Below are 19,054 nucleotides of genomic sequence, written 5' to 3'. Positions count from 1 at the left end.
GTCTCCGTGATGTTTGTGACATTGATAGTTGCGTAATTTTTCAAATCTACCTCATGCATTAAAGTAAAGTTTATAGTCTAAACAAATTACTTTGGATGTGAGGTGGATTAAAAAAATACACAACACAGCTATCAGTGGCACACACATTATAGAGATGAGGTGGATAGTTAAGGAGGAGTGAGGCTATCTAGACAACGGACGTACCGGTATTATACCATTTAATCTTCAAATGGTTAAAGGGAATCTCCAGTGCCAGGAAAACAATCCGTTTTCCTGGCACTGGAGGGTCCCTCTCCCTCCCACCCACCAATCCCCGGTTACTTAAGGGGTGAAAACCCCTTCAGTCACTTACCTGAGGCAGCGGCGATGTCCCTCGTCGCTGCCTCCTCCTCCGCGACGCTCCTCCTCTGCATTGCGTCGGCCGGTGGGCGAGACTGATCCCGCCCACCGGCCGAGGAGACCTAATGCGCATGCGCGACAATGCCGCGCATGCGCATTAGCGCTCCCCATAGGAAAGCATTGAAAAATAATTTCAATGCTTTTCTATGGGGAAATGAGCGACGCTGGAGGTCCTCACACAGCGTGAGGACGTCCAGTGACGCTCTATCAAGAAAAATCCTTGCTATAATCCAGGAAGTGACCTCTAGTGGCTGTCTAGTAGACAGCCACTAGAGGTGGAGTTAACCTTGCAAGGTAATTATTGCAGTTTATAAAAAAAAACTGCAATAATTACACTTGCAGGGTTAGGAGTAGTGGGAGTTGGCACCAGACCACTCCAATGGGCAGAAGTGGTCTGGGTGCCTGGAGTGTCCCTTTAAAGGACCACTATAGGCACCCAGACCACTTCAGCTCAATGAAGTGGACTGGGTGCCAGGTTCCTCTAGTTTTAACCCTGCAGCTGAAAACATAGCTAGAGGCGCTTCCGCGATTCTTACTGTGAAAATCACAATGAGAAGACGCTGGGCATACATAGGAAAGCATTGAGTAATGCTTTCCTATGGGCGGTTTGAATGCACGCGCGGCTCTTGCCGTGCATGCACATTTGGAGGTGATGTTGGCAGAGGGTGGAGAGTTCCCCAGTGCCGAGGGAGCCTGGCGCTGGAGAAAGGTAAGTGGCTGAAGAGGTTTTAAGCCCTTCAGCCCAGTGGGAGGGGGGCCCTGAGGGTGGGGGGGGGACCTAATAACCCTATAGTGCCAGGAAAACAAGTTTGTTTTCCTGGCACTGTAGTGCTCATTTAATCGTACAGTTAATAGACACTCCTCACTTACCAATCATGTTCCGTTCTTACAACCTGGTCGGAAAAAAATTGGTAGGTAAGTGAGGATGCGCTAGCAAGCATGCGCAAGAGAGCAGGTCTACGTTCAGGAAAATTACATTACATTTGCAAGCTTTTCTGCTACTGGTAAAAATATATGGATGGACTAGGTACTTTTTTGCTCAAAGAGAAATATGCTCTTGATAAATCACAGTAACAATTTACATGGACAAACGAGATTCTAAAATGTAAATAAAGTTAAATGTAAATATTCGTTCAAAAACCGAATACTATGCTATAAATTGTGCTGGGCTTTTAGAATGATTTATTCCTGGTTGTCTTATGTTTGAAGTAGTGCTACCAAGAAATCCTGTTTTGTTTTGTTTTTTGAATTAGGCTTATCTGCTCCATGTACATTGAATAAAATTTGTACTGCCCGCAGAGACTATGTAGTAGTTTGAGCTGTGCCTAAGGTTGGGCCAGATGTGGCTTGTAAATTGTTGAGCCCTGATTTAAATTATTATAATGATGTATTCAGCATTCCAGTACTGTGATCAATATATTTCTAGTGTTCATGAGTAATGCTGTGTCTACTTGATATGTTACTGGGCGGTGCCTCAGACTTTTGTAGTAGCAATTAAAGTAAACTGACCAAGCAATCCAAACATGGCAGCAGAACATGCCAAGCAATCTTCTTCTTCACAGCCAAGATAGAGGGAACTGAGCCAACAGACATTCCTACTTAAGCCATAAAAGATAATTCAAGAACCATTTCTTGACACTGTCCTCATATGCATTTCTAATTTACCATGAGGATATGTTTAATGTGTCTGCATACACAGACATTTCATGTACCGTTGTGTGTGGCACAAGCTAAGCAGCCAAGAGTGCAGTTCCCGTAATTACTTCCAACATTGACATCAGTGATTCCTTATGAATCAGCTGCTGTAAGCCACTGTGGTGTCTGACATAAAGTGTAAGACAGAAGGCAGTGTGTAGTTTCAAGGAAACAAGGGACATAATTAGTATCTCTTGTTATTATCAAATATTGTAATGCCCAAGTTTCCTGTTAATATATATGAAGGTCATTTCAATTATTTTTTTCATTTTTTTTATTTTTTTCTCACCCATTTAAGTAAGTTTGTAAATGACTGTGTGAGACAGGAAAAGGATAAATTGGGGGAAATAAAAGATTATATATTAGACAGAGGCCAGCATAGTAGATAAGCTAGCCCAAAGTAACATTTGGAACGCGGGGTGGAATACAGACTTCAGAAATAAGATTACAGTGAAAGAGAATAAAAGTATACAGAATTATGGGTAATGAAGAACAGTTTATAACAACAATTACTGTGTATATTTGTTCAAGAATGCTGCTTACTCCTACTTATAACAAGTATTACTATTTATCACTGTTAACATTTCTCTTTCTCCTTTTTATGAAGCATTTTAGCAAAAGCCTAGTAATAACCTGTCTTGCTGAAGTATAAGATCAACTGAGAATGATTCATATTCAAACATATCCAGAACTATGTTCTGTGTAGTGTATCAATACTCATGATTTTTACAGCTTACTTTTTATAAAACTTATATTTGCTGTGGAAGATTGTATTACTATAAGTAAAAATAAATAAATTGTATTACTATAAGTAATTAAACTTGAAATTAAAAACAAAGGAATGACCACTGGCATTAATAGTGATATTTTAGAGATAAGGCCAACCACACACAAAGTTATACATTAACAAATTGAGCATGACCTCCTTACTTTTATTAGGCACTGGTGGTAAGGGCCGGCCTGATTAAAATAGGAACTGATGGATCTCCTCTGAGCTCCGGCAAACTCGGCCTGAAATAAGCACTAAACCCGGCAAAATCTAACAAAAGCAACCCTACGGGACCCCCGATCACACACAACGTTATGGGGCACAAAACTAAGAAGCAAAAAGCTGATAAACCTAACCTAGGCATGAACATTGGCGACTTATGGCGGCAGGCACATGGAGCCTCACAAGCCAAGATGGCGTCTTACCCCGACGACAGCTCCGACTTATCGGATGATCACACCCTGGAGTCCGGAGACCACCTCTTACTGGATCCTCCACGACCAAAAGTGACCCCAGCGCCACCCCCGATTAAAAATGACTCATCGCCGGTAACCAAGGCCGACATGCAAGAGCTGCTGGCGGGCCTTCGGCGAGACATACATGCGGACGTGGCCGCACTCCGCGCTGACCTTCAAGGCCTTACAGGCCGCATGGGAGCTCTGGAAACAGACTCCCACAATGCCAAACAACTAGCAACTCGCCTGCAATCAGAGCTGCGGTTCCTGCGGGAACACCATACCGCTCTGGAAAGAAAAGTCACGTCCATGGAGGACGCAAGGCGATCCACGAACCTCAAGATCAGAGGGGTGGTAGAGACGGAGCCGGACGCGGAATTACCGCACATCATGAGACGCCTCCTGTGCTCAATATTACCCCCGAAACAGGCAAAAATGATAACACTGGAGAGCCTGTTCAGAATACCTAAACCCCAGAAAGCTCCTAACGAAGCTCCCAGGGATCTGATAGTCTGCTTCCAGACCAAACAGGACAAAGCGGCGGTAATGACTGCCTTACGTGGACACTCACCTTATATATTTGAAACCTCTTCCCTCAATTTTTATGCGGACTTATCCGGGGAAACGCTAAAGTGGCGGAGATCCATACAACGCTGCTTCGCTCACACACCATCACCTACCGGTGGCGGGCAGCCCAAACCCTGATGATCACCCACGAGGGGAACTCTTACCCGGTTCACAAACTGGAGGACGCAGCTTCAATCCTAGGGAACCTGGGCCTCCCACCCGACTCAATCCTCAAAGCCGTGCACCAACCGACGAACACACAGCACAACTGGGACCCGGCGAATGTCACAGTCTTCGTACCCAGGAGACCGCCTATGCCACGGTCACAACATGAGTATACAACGAGACGGAGAGACGACAGCATACCAGCTGCTCAAGGCAGGTCGCACCCCACATTTCATAAAGACGCGGTCAGGACAGTTACTGCAAAACCTAATAATTAATGACTGAACTAAGCTTACCATATAATGCTCGCAAAGTGGCAGCGATATGCCTAAACCTAAATGCTCCAATTGCCATGGACACTACATACCCTATGCTATGGTTATATTTCATTTTATTCAGATAAACTATACTCTTTAAATGTTGGGATATAATGATGTGTGCAAAGCAGACCCTACTAACAAGCCTTCTGATGCTGGTCTATCGGACCATACCACCCCCGTTCCGGCACCACCCTGCCTGACATTAAGACGCAAAGTTATCTCTGTCCCTCTGGTTGGATCACATTGCCTTTTGGTGTTAATTTTATTTCTGTTCTTTCCCTTTTTTCGTTTTCTTTTCTCAAAACTCGTATGAACTCCGACTGTATGCATAACCTTGCAAGCCCCTTCCAATTGCTCCAACAGGAGATCACAGCCCCTCTGTGGCATCACTCGAGATCAAGCGACCACTAGCTAAACATATCCATGTATAGCCTAGTTCAAACCCATGCATGCTACATTGGTTCTTCAACATACGCAGTGCTTATACCTTAATCTCTACAGCCAGGCAGTCTACATAACTTAATAGGCATAGTGTCTAAATGTTATGTTTTATGTACATTTTTATCTTAAACAGATCGCTACACGCATACTCACTGCATGTAACCTACCACAATGCAATAGACTGACTTATGAGGTCGAGCAAGCTATCAGTAATCCTTATGTGTTTTCATCCTAGTACACGCCTTGTCTTAAACCTGTATTATACTTAAAAAATTGTGCACAGTAATCTTTATGCCATGTTACTACTCGTTGTTGAATGGTTTTATGCAGCTATTGTGGCGTAGCAGACCAAAATTTTATTTTCTCGTACACAAACAAAAAAAAAAGAAATAAAAAAAAAAAAAAGGAACTGATGGAGATGCAATTTCTTTTTCTTTTCTTTTTTACCACTTTTCACATGCTCTTGCTTAAGTATGGAAACTTAAGATGGATGTAGGGGAACAAAACTGGTGTGGACGGGCTGACCATGAAATTAGTTAAAGGAACACCGTAGGCACCCAGACTACTTCAGCTCATTGAAGTGGTCTGGGTGCAAACTCCCACCACCCTTAACCCTAGAGTGGTAATTATTGCCGTTTTGAGCTAGCTCTTGCTGCTTCAGTCTCTAACACTGTGGAATGTTCCCTTTCTTCTAAACTCACTACACTTTTTCTCTGTCCCAGACTGTATAACAGGGAACTTCTTCCTGCTAGTAAGGTTAGGAGAGGAGTGGACCAGCAAGTGCTAGGGGACAGTCCTTAGAAAGCGTAGAACTAGCGCATAATTAGACGCGTTTTTGCCAAGCTCAGGGTGCTCTCTGCATTGTATGCCCTTGGTGGACCATCCTGCATGGTTGGCAGGCAGCCTGATGTGCATTCATGCTTGGTGGTATAACGGTTTTTGGTTTTTCTGTCCATAAGATTCTGTAATTAGGCTCATCATAACTGTCAGCATGAGGCCCAATGGGCTCCTAATCCGGCCTTGCTGGTGGTAAATAACATTTGACATTTGTTCAAGAGAGATTAAATATGCTTTTGGGAGGTACACACTGGTAGGCACAGCTAATACATATTTTATGGATCTACCTTACTACTTTTATTATAACCCACATCTTGGCAATGTTTTGGAGACTAGCCATTGCTATAGTCCATTATCCAGTATTGAATATTCTCAGTAAATAATTTGGGTTCATGAATCAATGTGCAAATCTTTACCTTTTATTGGAATGACTGATAATATGAGGTCTTCCATATGGTGGAGTCAAGCATAGGTAGTGTGGTGGACTGCTTCCAATACACGGGTATGAGCCCTTTGGCCATATTAAGTATCCAAAAAGTCAGGGATATTCTGTACACTGACGAACTTGTTAGAATACAAAAAATGGGTCCGCGCTAATCAACAGAAAAGGGCAGCAACCCTAAAAGGGGAATCCCTCTAAACCCTTTAGAGAATATACAGAAATAAAAATATTTTTTTTAAAAGGCCTGTGCCAATAGACAATATATAAAAAATCGATTTTTGGAACAAACAAGAAATAAGTCAATGTGATAGTCCTTACATATAATAGTCTCTTGATAGTAGACATTTTAGTCTTTGGTACAGCATTGACTTTTTTTGGGGTAGGGCAGCTGTCTTTATTTTCTTGTTGATGTATATTGAAAGACAAAAACAGAAAGAGTGTAATTAGTGTAAAAGTGATGTATATGATAAAAAATAGTTCAAACATACTCACAAATATAGAGCAGACTAACTGCTCTATGATGACGCGTTGGTGGTTTGATCCCCACCTAGGATTGCTTTGGAGTAGAGATAAAAGATGTCAGGAACTATGAAAACAATATTAAAACTAAATAAATAAAGGTAATTGGCACAGCACATAAGTGTAGTGACCAAAATCCTTTAATAGTTGAAATACAAAGTAGTAACATACATTAAAGCGCTTTCACTTGAATGACTTTTTCAAATAATGTAAAAACATACACCTGGCTAGAGAGGGTTTAGATAGGCATAAAACCAATTAAAATTGGAACCAAAAACACAGTGTATCTTTTTAGTACTGACGAACTTGTGTTGGTGTGGTGTATTAACATGTAGGCATGAGTAAAAGGTGGTGGGTCACCTGAAAATGTTTTGAGAATTTCCCACCAAATATGAAGAAAGGTCCACTACACTCCCTGACATAGCCAGCATTGGTTCTTCTGTCTGGTAACAATTGTGTGCAATAGGTGTGATATTTTGTACCAAAGTGATTTACTGGAATTGGCACAGTGTAGTGTAAGATCATAAATCTTCTGCCATTGCTTAGGTTTGATGGAAACCCCAAGGGCGTCCTACCATTTTCCAAAAGAGTTTTGGGAAGTAGCAATGAAAAGCGATATCTCATGGTCTATGGGGTAATGACCAGAGCAGAATGCTTTGAACGAGGTTAAGTCGCAAAGCAGTAAAGGGTGTTGTGGTAAAGAGATTAATTGTCTATCCCTGAACTGCGTCATGAAGGATTGGTCAGCCCCTCCCTTAGGGTAGATCGAGGTTTTACCTGTCTTCCTGTATCAAGTGTCGTACCTAGGGCAGTGGCCGTCATAATAGTTGTTGAACAATCTTAGCTTAAAGTGATGGTGAATAGGCCGATTTGTGTATTTTGGGAAGCAGAGGGGAAGGGAAAGACCTAAGCCCCCATTTAAGTGCCACAGTCTGTCACACTTATAGGGTGGCCTATAATAATGAATGTGGTACAGCTACTGTTTAACTATGCTCTAGATCCATCCAGATCAGTTCTGCCATTGGCCTACCCAACTACGGCTCCAACTTCTTTCCATAGTTTATATACCCCATCTTTGGCCCACTCCACAATCCGTAATAAGTGTGTTGCCTGGTAGTAACATTTTGAAGATCTCACACAACACAACGTGTTGGAAAAAGCCAGGGCTGTGTAGCTAATGCTGGGTTGCTCTTCTGCCAAATGTACTTGGTGATGAGTGCCCAAAGGGATGTAAAAAAAAGGTGTTAGAACTATTGGCTTGAGGTTTTAATGTGTGGCAAGCTTTAAAAGAGTGTTCTGGGTAAGAGGTCGATCTTAATGAGTCTGACCTTGCCAAACCAGGAGAGGGATGGCATTGACTCCTTTTTGATTTTGGCCAAATCTATCAAAGAGTGGTTGGAAATTCATCTGGTATCAGTGGCAAACCTTCCTTGTCAAACACACCTCTAGATATTGAATGGAATGATCCGACCACTGTAATGGAAAGCTATAGCACTGGGTTAGCCTGGGCTGTGTGTACAGAATCATTAAGAACCGTGAATATGGACTCATTTATGCGCAAATAAGCTATAGTCTCTATGATATTAGAATGGGTGATTTCTGGGTTTGTTACAAAGAAGTGGAAGTCATCAGCATAAGCAGCGACTTTGTGCTCTGTGTTACCTGCCAGGGGGCCTGAAATGGTCGGGATTTGTCTGATTGCATTCAATAGGGGTTCAAGGGTGAAGCGCACCGGTAAAAGTGGGCACCCCTGTCGAATAACATTGCAGATGTGGAAGGGTGCAATGAATCCATTGCCACACATCCGAGCTGTGTGTGTAGAATAGATGGGTCAGATCCAGGTAAGCATGTGTGGGTCCAATCCTATTTGTTTGGGTTTCTAAGAGGAACTCCCAGTACACCATGTGGAAGGTCTTCTCCACATCTTTTGAGAGTAAGAGTAGACAGGCAAGATTGATGAATACGGAAGTATGTTGTCTCTTGCCTCCTATTTTGGAATTGGTGGCAATTTTGGAGTTGGTTCCTGAGTCAGGAATGCCATTTCTGTGCCATTGGATCTGTGAGCGAGTACAGTTTAGAATAGTAATCATGAAGTGCGTCTGCAATCTTATCAGGAAAATAAAAATAAAGTATGCACTGGTTTATGTGAGTGTTTGTGCAGCGTGTCAACACACTCTACTTCCTGAAGAAGAGGTGCAGGAATTAGGCCTTCCTGGCCTTCTTTAGCACCGTTGCCTTATCAATAAAAAAAAATTAAAACATTACCGGCATGACTCATGTGTTTCCCAGATGGAGAATGGGACAGCATCACCATTGTCATTCTCATGAAAGTAATGGTTTATTCTCGACTAAGTGTCTTGGAAGAGCAAGTCAACGGATAGTGGACATGTGTTAAAGTCTGACAGCAGGGTAATAGGTGCAAGGTCTGACATAATCGACGTGCCTATGGTGGCTTGCTTCAAGTTGGCTAGAAAGTAATGAGGAAGAAAAAAGTAGTCCAGTTTGGAGTAGGACAAAGTTAGGGTGAATTAGAAGGTGTAGTCCCCATCATCTAAATGTAGAGCCCTCCAACAGTCTACTAATCTTTGGTCATCCAGCACCACATGTAAGATGTACTTGGGGATTGAGAAAGTGCTTACAGAGATATCCAGAGAAGGGTTAAGAGGTTCATTAAAATCGCCTCACGGGACTAGGTATCCATCCGAGTAACTAAATGAGACCTGCAGTGCCACCTTTAAGAACTTATCTTAATGGCGACTTGGGATGTAGAGGTTCGCAAATAACATATAGGATCTCGCCCTTTACCATGACATATCTTCCTTCCTGATCCGCCAGAGTCACATTGAAAAAAAATGTGTGATTTATGGAATAAAATCATGGTACCCTTGGATTTCCCTGATGGGTTATTAATGAAATAGTGATAATTGATTGGTCAGTTTAGGGACCTGCCCCTCCTGGAAGTGAGTCTCTTGCAGTTAAACTATGTGCACCCTTTGGCGTTGACATTTTCTGAGTAATCGCTTTACAGAAATGTTAAGGATCTTGGAATAGAGGGAAGTAATAGTGGCATGAAGACACAGAGGAAGTTTGTTAGGTGAAATTGAACTATTTGTATCCTAAGCAACTGTGCTGAAGATTGTTTACAACCTGAATGGTGTCGAGCTGTGTGATGTGAACAAAGCAAAACAATTCTCAGTGTTATGTAACATACTTAGTCTGCCTGTGTGTGTGACTGTCTGCTTGTAACTGTGTTTGTCTGCCTGTAACTGTGTGTGTGGGTGTGTCTGCCTGTAATGGTGTGTGTGGGTGCGTGTGTTTGCCTATAACTGTGTGTGTATGACTGTATATAACTGTGTGTGACTGCCTGCCTGCCTGTAACTATGTGTGTGTGCCTGTATTTATGGGACTGTCTGCCTGTAACTGTGTGCCTGACTACCTGTAACTGTGTGCCTGACTACCTGTAACTGTGTGCCTGACTGCCTGTAACTGTGTGCCTGACTGCCTGTAACTGTGTGCCTGACTGCCTGTAACTGTGTGCCTGACTGCCTGTAACTGTGTGCCTGACTGCCTGTAACTGTGTGCCTGACTGCCTGTAACTGTGTGCCTGACTGCCTGTAACTGTGTGCCTGACTGCCTGTAACTGTGTGCCTGACTGCCTGTAACTGTGTGCCTGACTGCCTGTAACTGTGTGCCTGACTGCCTGTAACTGTGTGCCTGACTGCCTGTAACTGTGTGCCTGACTGCCTGTAACTGTGTGCCTGACTGCCTGTAACTGTGTGCCTGACTGCCTGTAACTGTGTGCCTGACTGCCTGTAACTGTGTGCCTGACTGCCTGTAACTGTGTGCCTGACTGCCTGTAACTGTGTGCCTGACTGCCTGTAACTGTGTGCCTGACTGCCTGTAACTGTGTGCCTGACTGCCTGTAACTGTGTGCCTGACTGCCTGTAACTGTGTGCCTGACTGCCTGTAACTGTGTGCCTGACTGCCTGTAACTGTGTGCCTGACTGCCTGTAACTGTGTGCCTGACTGCCTGTAACTGTGTGCCTGACTGCCTGTAACTGTGTGCCTGACTGCCTGTAACTGTGTGCCTGACTGCCTGTAACTGTGTGCCTGACTGCCTGTAACTGTGTGCCTGACTGCCTGTAACTGTGTGCCTGACTGCCTGTAACTGTGTGCCTGACTGCCTGTAACTGTGTGCCTGACTGCCTGTAACTGTGTGCCTGACTGCCTGTAACTGTGTGCCTGACTGCCTGTAACTGTGTGCCTGACTGCCTGTAACTGTGTGCCTGACTGCCTGTAACTGTGTGCCTGACTGCCTGTAACTGTGTGCCTGACTGCCTGTAACTGTGTGCCTGACTGCCTGTAACTGTGTGCCTGACTGCCTGTAACTGTGTGCCTGACTGCCTGTAACTGTGTGCCTGACTGCCTGTAACTGTGTGCCTGACTGCCTGTAACTGTGTGCCTGACTGCCTGTAACTGTGTGCCTGACTGCCTGTAACTGTGTGCCTGACTGCCTGTAACTGTGTGCCTGACTGCCTGTAACTGTGTGCCTGACTGCCTGTAACTGTGTGCCTGACTGCCTGTAACTGTGTGCCTGACTGCCTGTAACTGTGTGCCTGACTGCCTGTAACTGTGTGCCTGACTGCCTGTAACTGTGTGCGTGACTGCCTGTAACTGTGTGTGTGACCGTCTGTAACTGTGTGTTTGTCATTATCTGCCTGTAATTTTGTGTGTGACTGTCTGCATGTTTGACTGCCTGTAACGGTGTTTGTGTGGTTGTCTGCATGTAACTGTATGTGTGGTATATAACTGTGTGTGACTGCCTGCCTTTAACTGTGTGTGTGTCTGCCTGTGACTGTGTGACTGTATGTATGGGACTGTCCGCCTGTACCTGTGTGTGTTTGTCATTTTCTGCCTGTAACTGTGTGTGTGACTGTCTGCCAGTAACTATGTGTGTGGCAGGAGGGTAGCACTGTGAAGACTTTTATTATTTTTTAGTCAAGGAAAAATGCAAAGAAAGAGTGTAAGTTGGTTGTGGTATGACGTTCACGTAGGCCTCTAAATAAAGAGGGCCCACCAAGAGAGATTGCCCCACATTTCTTTGTGTAATTTTACATTTTATTATTTAAATGTGTGTGTGTGTGTGTGTGACAGACCGCCAGCCACCCCGAGCACCATAAGCACTGTACTGGAACACCATAACCACCGTAGACCCCACAAACCGCCGCTGTTGGTTGGGGTCTCGCCGTCCTCCACCCACCCTGGACCCAAGACCAGGATCCAGATTCCAGTAGGTAGACATCTCCTGGTCCAGAGAGCGTAGCAGGAACAGCTCTGATAAGAGCTAGTGATTATACTCAGGGGAGTATTGTGATATAGCAATCCCCAGAGTGAATGTAGTACCCCAATCGCCCAAACATGAGCCAAGACTTCATGAAGGAGTAAACAAATCTCTCTTTAATGGGAGCCACACTGGTCTTTTATGCAAGTCCCCAAGCAAGGTGTACGCCCACATGGACCTTTTTGGGGACAGGGACACAAACTTACAATGTAAGGCACTCCCACACATAGCATACAGTCCCTCCCCTCTGCCTGAGAGATAATTGAGTCAGATAATGTATTAACCCAATTATCTCCAGGCAGAAAAAAAACACATATATTACAAAACCCCCAAAACACATAAAATCTCCACAAATATTACATCCCCTGGTAGCCCTGATCTGGGGGACCAACATATCCCAAAACCACCCAGATCGGTTCAGGAATTCTATAGAAGTCTTATTTTGACCGACCACACGCATGGTTTCATGCCAAAAACTGTTCCAGAGAATCAGGCTGTGCGGCATAAAAATTATGTTAGTCCAATAAAAAAAGGTATCATTGCATACTGCAATACTCTGGTATTTTGGCATCTTGTATATGTGTACATATATGTATATATGTATATGTATGTGTATATATATATATACAGACGAAAGAGGGGTTATCAGCACTCCCGGGTTTTTCAAATGTTTTTTTATCGGATGTGTGTCAACATATAGAACTATGTTGACACACTTCCAATAAAAGACAATTTGGAAAACCCTGGAGTGCTGATACCCCCTTCTTCGGCTATATACAAGATTGTGCTATCAAGCACCGGATGAAAAGATAATAGTAAATAGGAGAGCAAGACTGTCAGTGTTACCCCAACCCATTTTTCTTCTCCAATGCAGCATGGTCAATCTGTATATAAGAATAATGCTTGGAACATGCAAAGATCTGTGAATTGGTTAGCTCAGGGCACGCCAGATCCCATGCTGAGAAACCCAAAAGAAAACTTGCGTAGTCTCTCCTGTAGTCAAATTTGGGAGCCTCCTGGCCTGGTGATTTTTCTTCTCTCTTCTCCTTGGCCTCTATGGTAGAACTTGAGGCACCCCTGCAGATGCAAATGAGCGGTAGAAGTCAAGAGGGTCTGGGCAGAGCATATTGAAAAGGAGTAGTTGTAGCCAATTCCCCATTTTTACTTAAAATCTTGGTAGGACAGCAGAGCTTTTGGACCCTGTGGTATTAAAAAAACATTAGTCTGATAGCCATTGTCCACTGTTACCTGATCCTTTGCATAACCAGCTGTCTCCTATAATACTCTCCTATAATCTAAGGTAACAGAGGATAGATCCGGGTACTGTTTTAGCAAATTCCCCTCATACACCTGTTTAGGTGCTTCTCATGCTGACCTGAGCATAGCCTCCTTAAAAAAAATTGGGCAAGGCAGCAGATTACAGGTCAAGGTCGGCTGTCGGGCCACCCCACATTTTTTCATCCTTAGTCTATGTATGAAATCGAAACATCACTTCATCTTCCATTAATAGGAAGAGTGATGAGTTAGAGGAAACCAACTCACAGGCGTGAACACAATTTCTTTTCCACTGTTTATAACCATTTCCTTCATTGATGCTCTAGTCCAGTGTTTCCCAACCCAGTCCTCAAGGCACACCTACCAGTCCAGGATTTAAGGATTACCCAGTTTTGTCTAAGGTGTTTTTAGAAAAAAAAGAAAAAACACCTTAGACAAAACTGGGTAATCCTTACATCCTGGACTGGTAGGTGTGCCTTGAGGACTGGCTTGGGAAACACTGCTCTAGTCCATTTCACTGCTCTGTATTAGAGATTAGAGAGCATGATAACCTGTGCTAACATTCATGGACTCCTACTCACCAGTTTTCCAGTGCAGACCAGGAGGATAGGTTTAAGTGTCTCAACCAATTTCTCGTTTCAAAAGCCTTTAGTTGTCAGTCGAAATGTATCAGATACCCGGATCTATAAAACAGGAAAAGTTATTAACTTTATTTTTGTCCCCTAAATTCACTTTTATACACTTGCATAAGTGTTTTCCTTTACGTTTAATAGAAAATTAACAGTTCATTTTTTGTTGCAGTCTTCCTCTTTATCCTTTTTCTATTTTTTTTAAACAAAAATGTAAATTAATCATTTATCAACTGCATTTCATGGCGATTTTGTTTACGTCACTCCTGCCACCAAGCTTGTTCAGTCTGCACTGCACCTTTTTTTCAACATTACTTTTCTCTAGCTATTTGAACTAAAAATCAAACTTTTTGATCTACTACAAGAAACTGCCAAAAATGCAGAAGTCATCTCCTTACATGGTGGTCTTAATGTCTCATAACTGTTTGCTGCTATAAAAGAGCTTTCTTCCTACAATTGACTCTTTCACTAGGATCCATTCTGCTTGTTTTTGTTTGGGTTTTTCCTTAAAGCGTCCCTTGTAGGGGCCCTCCTTTTAACTCAGCTGGAACTTTGGAAGTTTCTTTTGGATCAGACATCATCTGCCTTTTGGAACTACTGCCTCACTTCTACAAGTTTGTCTTCTTTCTGCATAAAACTAGGTGGCTGGTGGCCAGTTTCTAACACTTTAAGTGTTGACAGGTATGGTGCTATGGCTCAGCCGTGATATCTGTTAGAGGACAAGTGACTATAGATTTGAGGGCAAGCCCTTTTTTTTCTGCATGACATTTGTTATTCAGAATCTTCCAGACAGGAAAGCATGCATATAGATCTTCTGGCAAGATGCTTCATTTTTCCAAAGCTAACCTTTTTCTGTGTGACTTTTCCACATAAAGATTTTTTTCCTTTTTTTATTTTTATTAAACTAAGTTATTCATACGTTTACCTCACATCTACATTTTATTTTCTGCATCTTTAATGGTGAATTCAAGCAAAATACACAAGTCACATTTTAGTTAACTCCAGGTAAATAATAATGTTACCCAGAACAGGTTTTACATTAGCACTTTATTCGTTTAGGCAATCTAATATACAAGCTAATTGAAGAGCAGAAAGCACGTATGAAAAATCCATAATTTGTGCAGGATAAGTATGCATATGAGAATACCAAGGTGTAGTGGACTTTCACAGGAAGAATTTCTTCCTCTAGAACCAGGACAACTTATGTATCCCCAAATTAAGAAGATAAGGGGAGAGAGATGATTGGTAAATTCAGATGTATTGATAGAAAAATAAATAAATACACCCATGTTCAGATAACACTTTTCAACCTCAGACGAAGGCTTCCAGAGGCATTTTAAACCATCACTGTAAACATTGCCATTACTGCAGAACAGCAATGTTTGCAGTTGCAGGGTTAAAGGAACATTATACTGTTAGGAATACAAAACTGTATTCCTGACAATAAAGTGTTCCTCTCCCTCCCCGCGACTCTCTTTAACTCCCCTTATTCCAGTGCTTAAGTCCCTCGTCACCGGCTCTGGCTACACCTCCTCTGACATCCGCGCCAAGGGGAAACCTCCTTACTTGCATTATGCCTTCCCCATAGAAAAAGCATTTAATCAATACTTTCCTATGGGAATTTTTAGTACACTAGACATCGTCATTCATAGCCAGAGGACGTCCAGATTTTTTTAAGAGTCAAACTCTGTGAAACTGCCGGAAGTGACACTAGAGGCAGTCTTTACCCTGCACTATATAGGGCTGTATGTTTCATCCAGTTATTGTCAGGACAGTACAGTGGCGCAACACGGGGGATTAAGTTAAACACAGATAAAATATAAACTAAGAAAAAACTTATTACCGGGCCTTCGAATTGCTGTAATTAACATAAATAGAATAGCCAGTAATTAGCCGATGTCAGGGATACAGACAGGAGCAAACACGGAAAGTCGAAAGCCAAAGGGTCAGATCCCTGCAGTGTTGGAAAAAGGTGGGTAAATTACCTTTTTAATAGGACAGTAATGGGGTACCAGGGGTCCTAAACAGCTATTTGGACATATAGTGTTCCTTTAATAAAGATTCCATACTTTAAACTTTAGAAAATTCCTCAATTTGCACAAGTAGTAATAAATAAAGTAAAAATTTCTTAAATCATATTCAAATAAATTACATGACCGTGGCTTAATTTGAAGTCCGGTACCTTTGTTTAAGTTTCATGCAGCAGTGGAAGATGTTAACTCCTCTCCTCATACGTAAAGTATATACCACTTCTGGTGCTGTGTTAAGTTAATAAATCATTAATTGATTTCTGGTTTGTTTTTTTCTTTTCTCTTTTAACCCCTTAAGGACACATGACGTGTGTGACAAATTAAATTATGAACCTCTTTTCTTTGATTTACTATAGTGTGTACAAAAATTTATTTTTCTAATATTTTTTCTTTTTTTTCTTTAACAGCAACTCGAATTGGTGGAACCAAGTGGATGGATACATGTCCCTTTAACTGATGCTCATAAAAAACCAATTCGTACCTTTATGATTCAGATTGCAGTTTTGGCAAACCATCAGAATGGGAGAGATACTCATATGAGACAGATTAAAGTGTTTACACCAGTGGAAGAGAGCTCTATAGGCAAATTTCCCAGGTGCACAACCATTGATTTCATGATGCACCGCTTCATCCGATGATGATCAAGACCCAATAAATGTGTAAAATACACGACCTTGACTTCTCAAATAAGAACATTTTTTTTACCATCATTATTGCCTTTTGTTTTAAATATATGTAATGTATAGTTTTACTGCAACTGGGACAGTTGCAAATATTTTTACTTTTCTGGCAGTTTTAATTAATGGAATCTACAGGCTGGAAATTTGTCAACATTTATTTGTATCCTAGTATATGCTTCTTAGTGCTAAATTTAATGCAATCTTTGTTCCAGTAATGTTTTAATTTTAGTTTTACTTTTTAAATAAAATTGTTGTGTTTACATTTTTACCCATGTCCACTTCTGTTTTCGTCAAAGCATAGATCCAACATGAACAATACACTGTTCACAATGAGAATGTTAATGCTTTGGAAGTTTACCTGTGCTTCCATTATTATTGTTTCCGAATGATTTTTGATATTTATTGCATTGGCTAATATGTTACAAAATATATTAATTGTTATCATCTCATCCAATTTAACAAAAAAAAAATTAAGCTTGTTTATTACCGTATTTTTCGCTCCATAAGACGCACTTTTTTCCCCTCAAAAGTGAGGGGAAATGTCTGTGCGTCTTATGGAGCGAATATGAAGCTTTACTTACCTGTCTTGTAGCGTGGGCCGGCTTAACAGTGCGCACCGCGGTACAGGAACTTCAATTTCAGGTTCTGGTTTCCGGCGGGACTGAAAGGAAGTGCGCACTCAGTTCCAGTACCGCGGTGCGCGCTGTTAAGCCGGCCCACGCTACAAGACAGGTAAGTAATTATGGGACAAGGGGAGGGGAGAGGGTGTGCACTATGGGACAAGGGGAGGGGGGAACACTATGGGATAAGGGGAGGGGGGAACACTGTGGGGGGAGGGGAGGGGGGAACACTGCGGGAGGAGGGGAGGGGGGAACACTGCGGGAGGAGGGGAGGGGGGAACACTGTGGGAGGAGGGGAAGGAGGAAACACTGTGGGAGGAGGGGAAGGAGGAAACACTGTGGGAGGAGGGGAAGGAGGAAACACTGTGGGAGGTGGGGAAGGAGGAAACACTGTGGGAGGTGGGGAAGGAGGAAACACTGTGGGAGGAGGGGAAGGAGGAAACACTGTGGGAGGAGGGGGTTAAAGAACACTATGGGACAGGGGAGAAAAATCACTATGGGACAGGGGAAGGGGGGTTAAAAATCACTATGGGATAGGGGAGGGGGGTTAAAGATCATTATGGGACAGGACAGGAGAGGTGAGTGGGTGGTAAGGAACACTATTGGACAGGGGAGAAAAAAAAAATATTCTGAACAAACTTTCTCATAGTAAAAAACACTATGGGATAGTTTGTTCAAAATATTTTTTTTTTATGTGTTTCCTCCTCTAAAAACTAAGTGCGTCTTATGGAGCGAAAAATACGGTATATCTTTTGAAAACATTAATTTTCGTTAAAGTTACTGATATTGCTTTGCAATGTCATAAATAATTGGCAAATGTCAACAAAATAATGCACCATTCTTTGCAGTTATTGTTTAGATTAAAATTGCAATGATAAATGTCATTGGAATTAAATTATTATATTTAATACCTAGTAGTGACAGTAAAGAGTGTAGGGAAAAATACTAATGGAATGTATGAGAAAAGTATACTGTAGTATTCATAAAGTGGATAGTCAGACCCATAATTTTATGTAGATTAAAGTTGAATCCAGACATGGTGGGAAAGTATACAGGTGATACTGGAAAATTTAGAATATTGTGCAAATGTTTATTTATTTCAGTAATGCAATGTAAAAGGGCAAACTAATATATGAGATAGACGCATTACATGCAAAGCAAGATAGTTCAAGCCGTAATTTGTCAAATCCTCAATCTCAGTAAATTAGAATATTACATGCAATCAATAAAACAAGGAGTGTACATAGAACAATATCGGACCTCTGAAAAGTATAAGCATGCATATGGACTCAGTACTTGGTTTGGGCCCCTTTTGCAGCAATTACTGCCTCAATGCGGTGTGGCATGGAAGCTACCAGCCTGTGGCACTGCTGAGGTGTTATGGAAGACCAGGATGCTTCAATAGCGGCCTTCGGCTCTTCTGCATTGTTCGGTCTCATGTCTCTCATCTTTCTCTTGGCAATGCACCATAGATTCTCTATGGGGTTCAGGTCAGGCGAGTTTGCTGGCCAATCAAGCACAGTAATCCCACGGTCATTGAACCAGGCTTTGGTGCTTTTGGCAGTGTGGGCAGGTGCCAAGTCCTGCTGGAAAATGAAGTCCGCTTTCCCATAAAGCTCATCTGAGGAAGGAAGCATGAAGTGCTCCAAAATCTCCTGGTAGACGGCTGCGTTGACCCTGGACTTAATGAAGCACAGAGGAAAAAGTGAGTGCCCTTAAGTGTTAAAATATAGCTTTTAATAGTATAGTTAAAATTAATGGTATAAAGGCTATACAAATAAATACAGTGGATGCTATGTACAAGGATCAGTCTAGTATATAGATATACCTAATGAAGGTGCTGAATGAACAGTTGTCACTAGAATGACAC

At 42.3% G+C, this 19,054-nt stretch overlaps 1 protein-coding gene across 1 annotated transcript in view; it reads left to right on the top strand.

Annotated features, from left to right (window-relative positions):
• ANAPC10 (anaphase promoting complex subunit 10) overlaps positions 1-16,832 on the top strand; it is an 86,972-nt gene extending 70,140 nt beyond the window's left edge. The window contains exon 5 of the mRNA XM_063458475.1: positions 16,292-16,832. Coding sequence (XP_063314545.1) covers positions 16,292-16,522 — 231 coding nt within the window. The 3' untranslated portion in view covers positions 16,523-16,832. The remainder of the gene's footprint in view (positions 1-16,291) is intronic.
• Positions 16,833-19,054: the final 2,222 nt, after the last annotated feature.

Source organism: Pelobates fuscus, chromosome 6 (assembly GCF_036172605.1).
Source record: "Pelobates fuscus isolate aPelFus1 chromosome 6, aPelFus1.pri, whole genome shotgun sequence".
In the NCBI taxonomy this organism is placed as follows: Eukaryota; Metazoa; Chordata; class Amphibia; order Anura; family Pelobatidae; genus Pelobates; species Pelobates fuscus.
The sequence above is the reverse complement of the archived record's forward strand: the minus strand, read 5'-3'. Positions and strand labels throughout refer to the sequence as shown.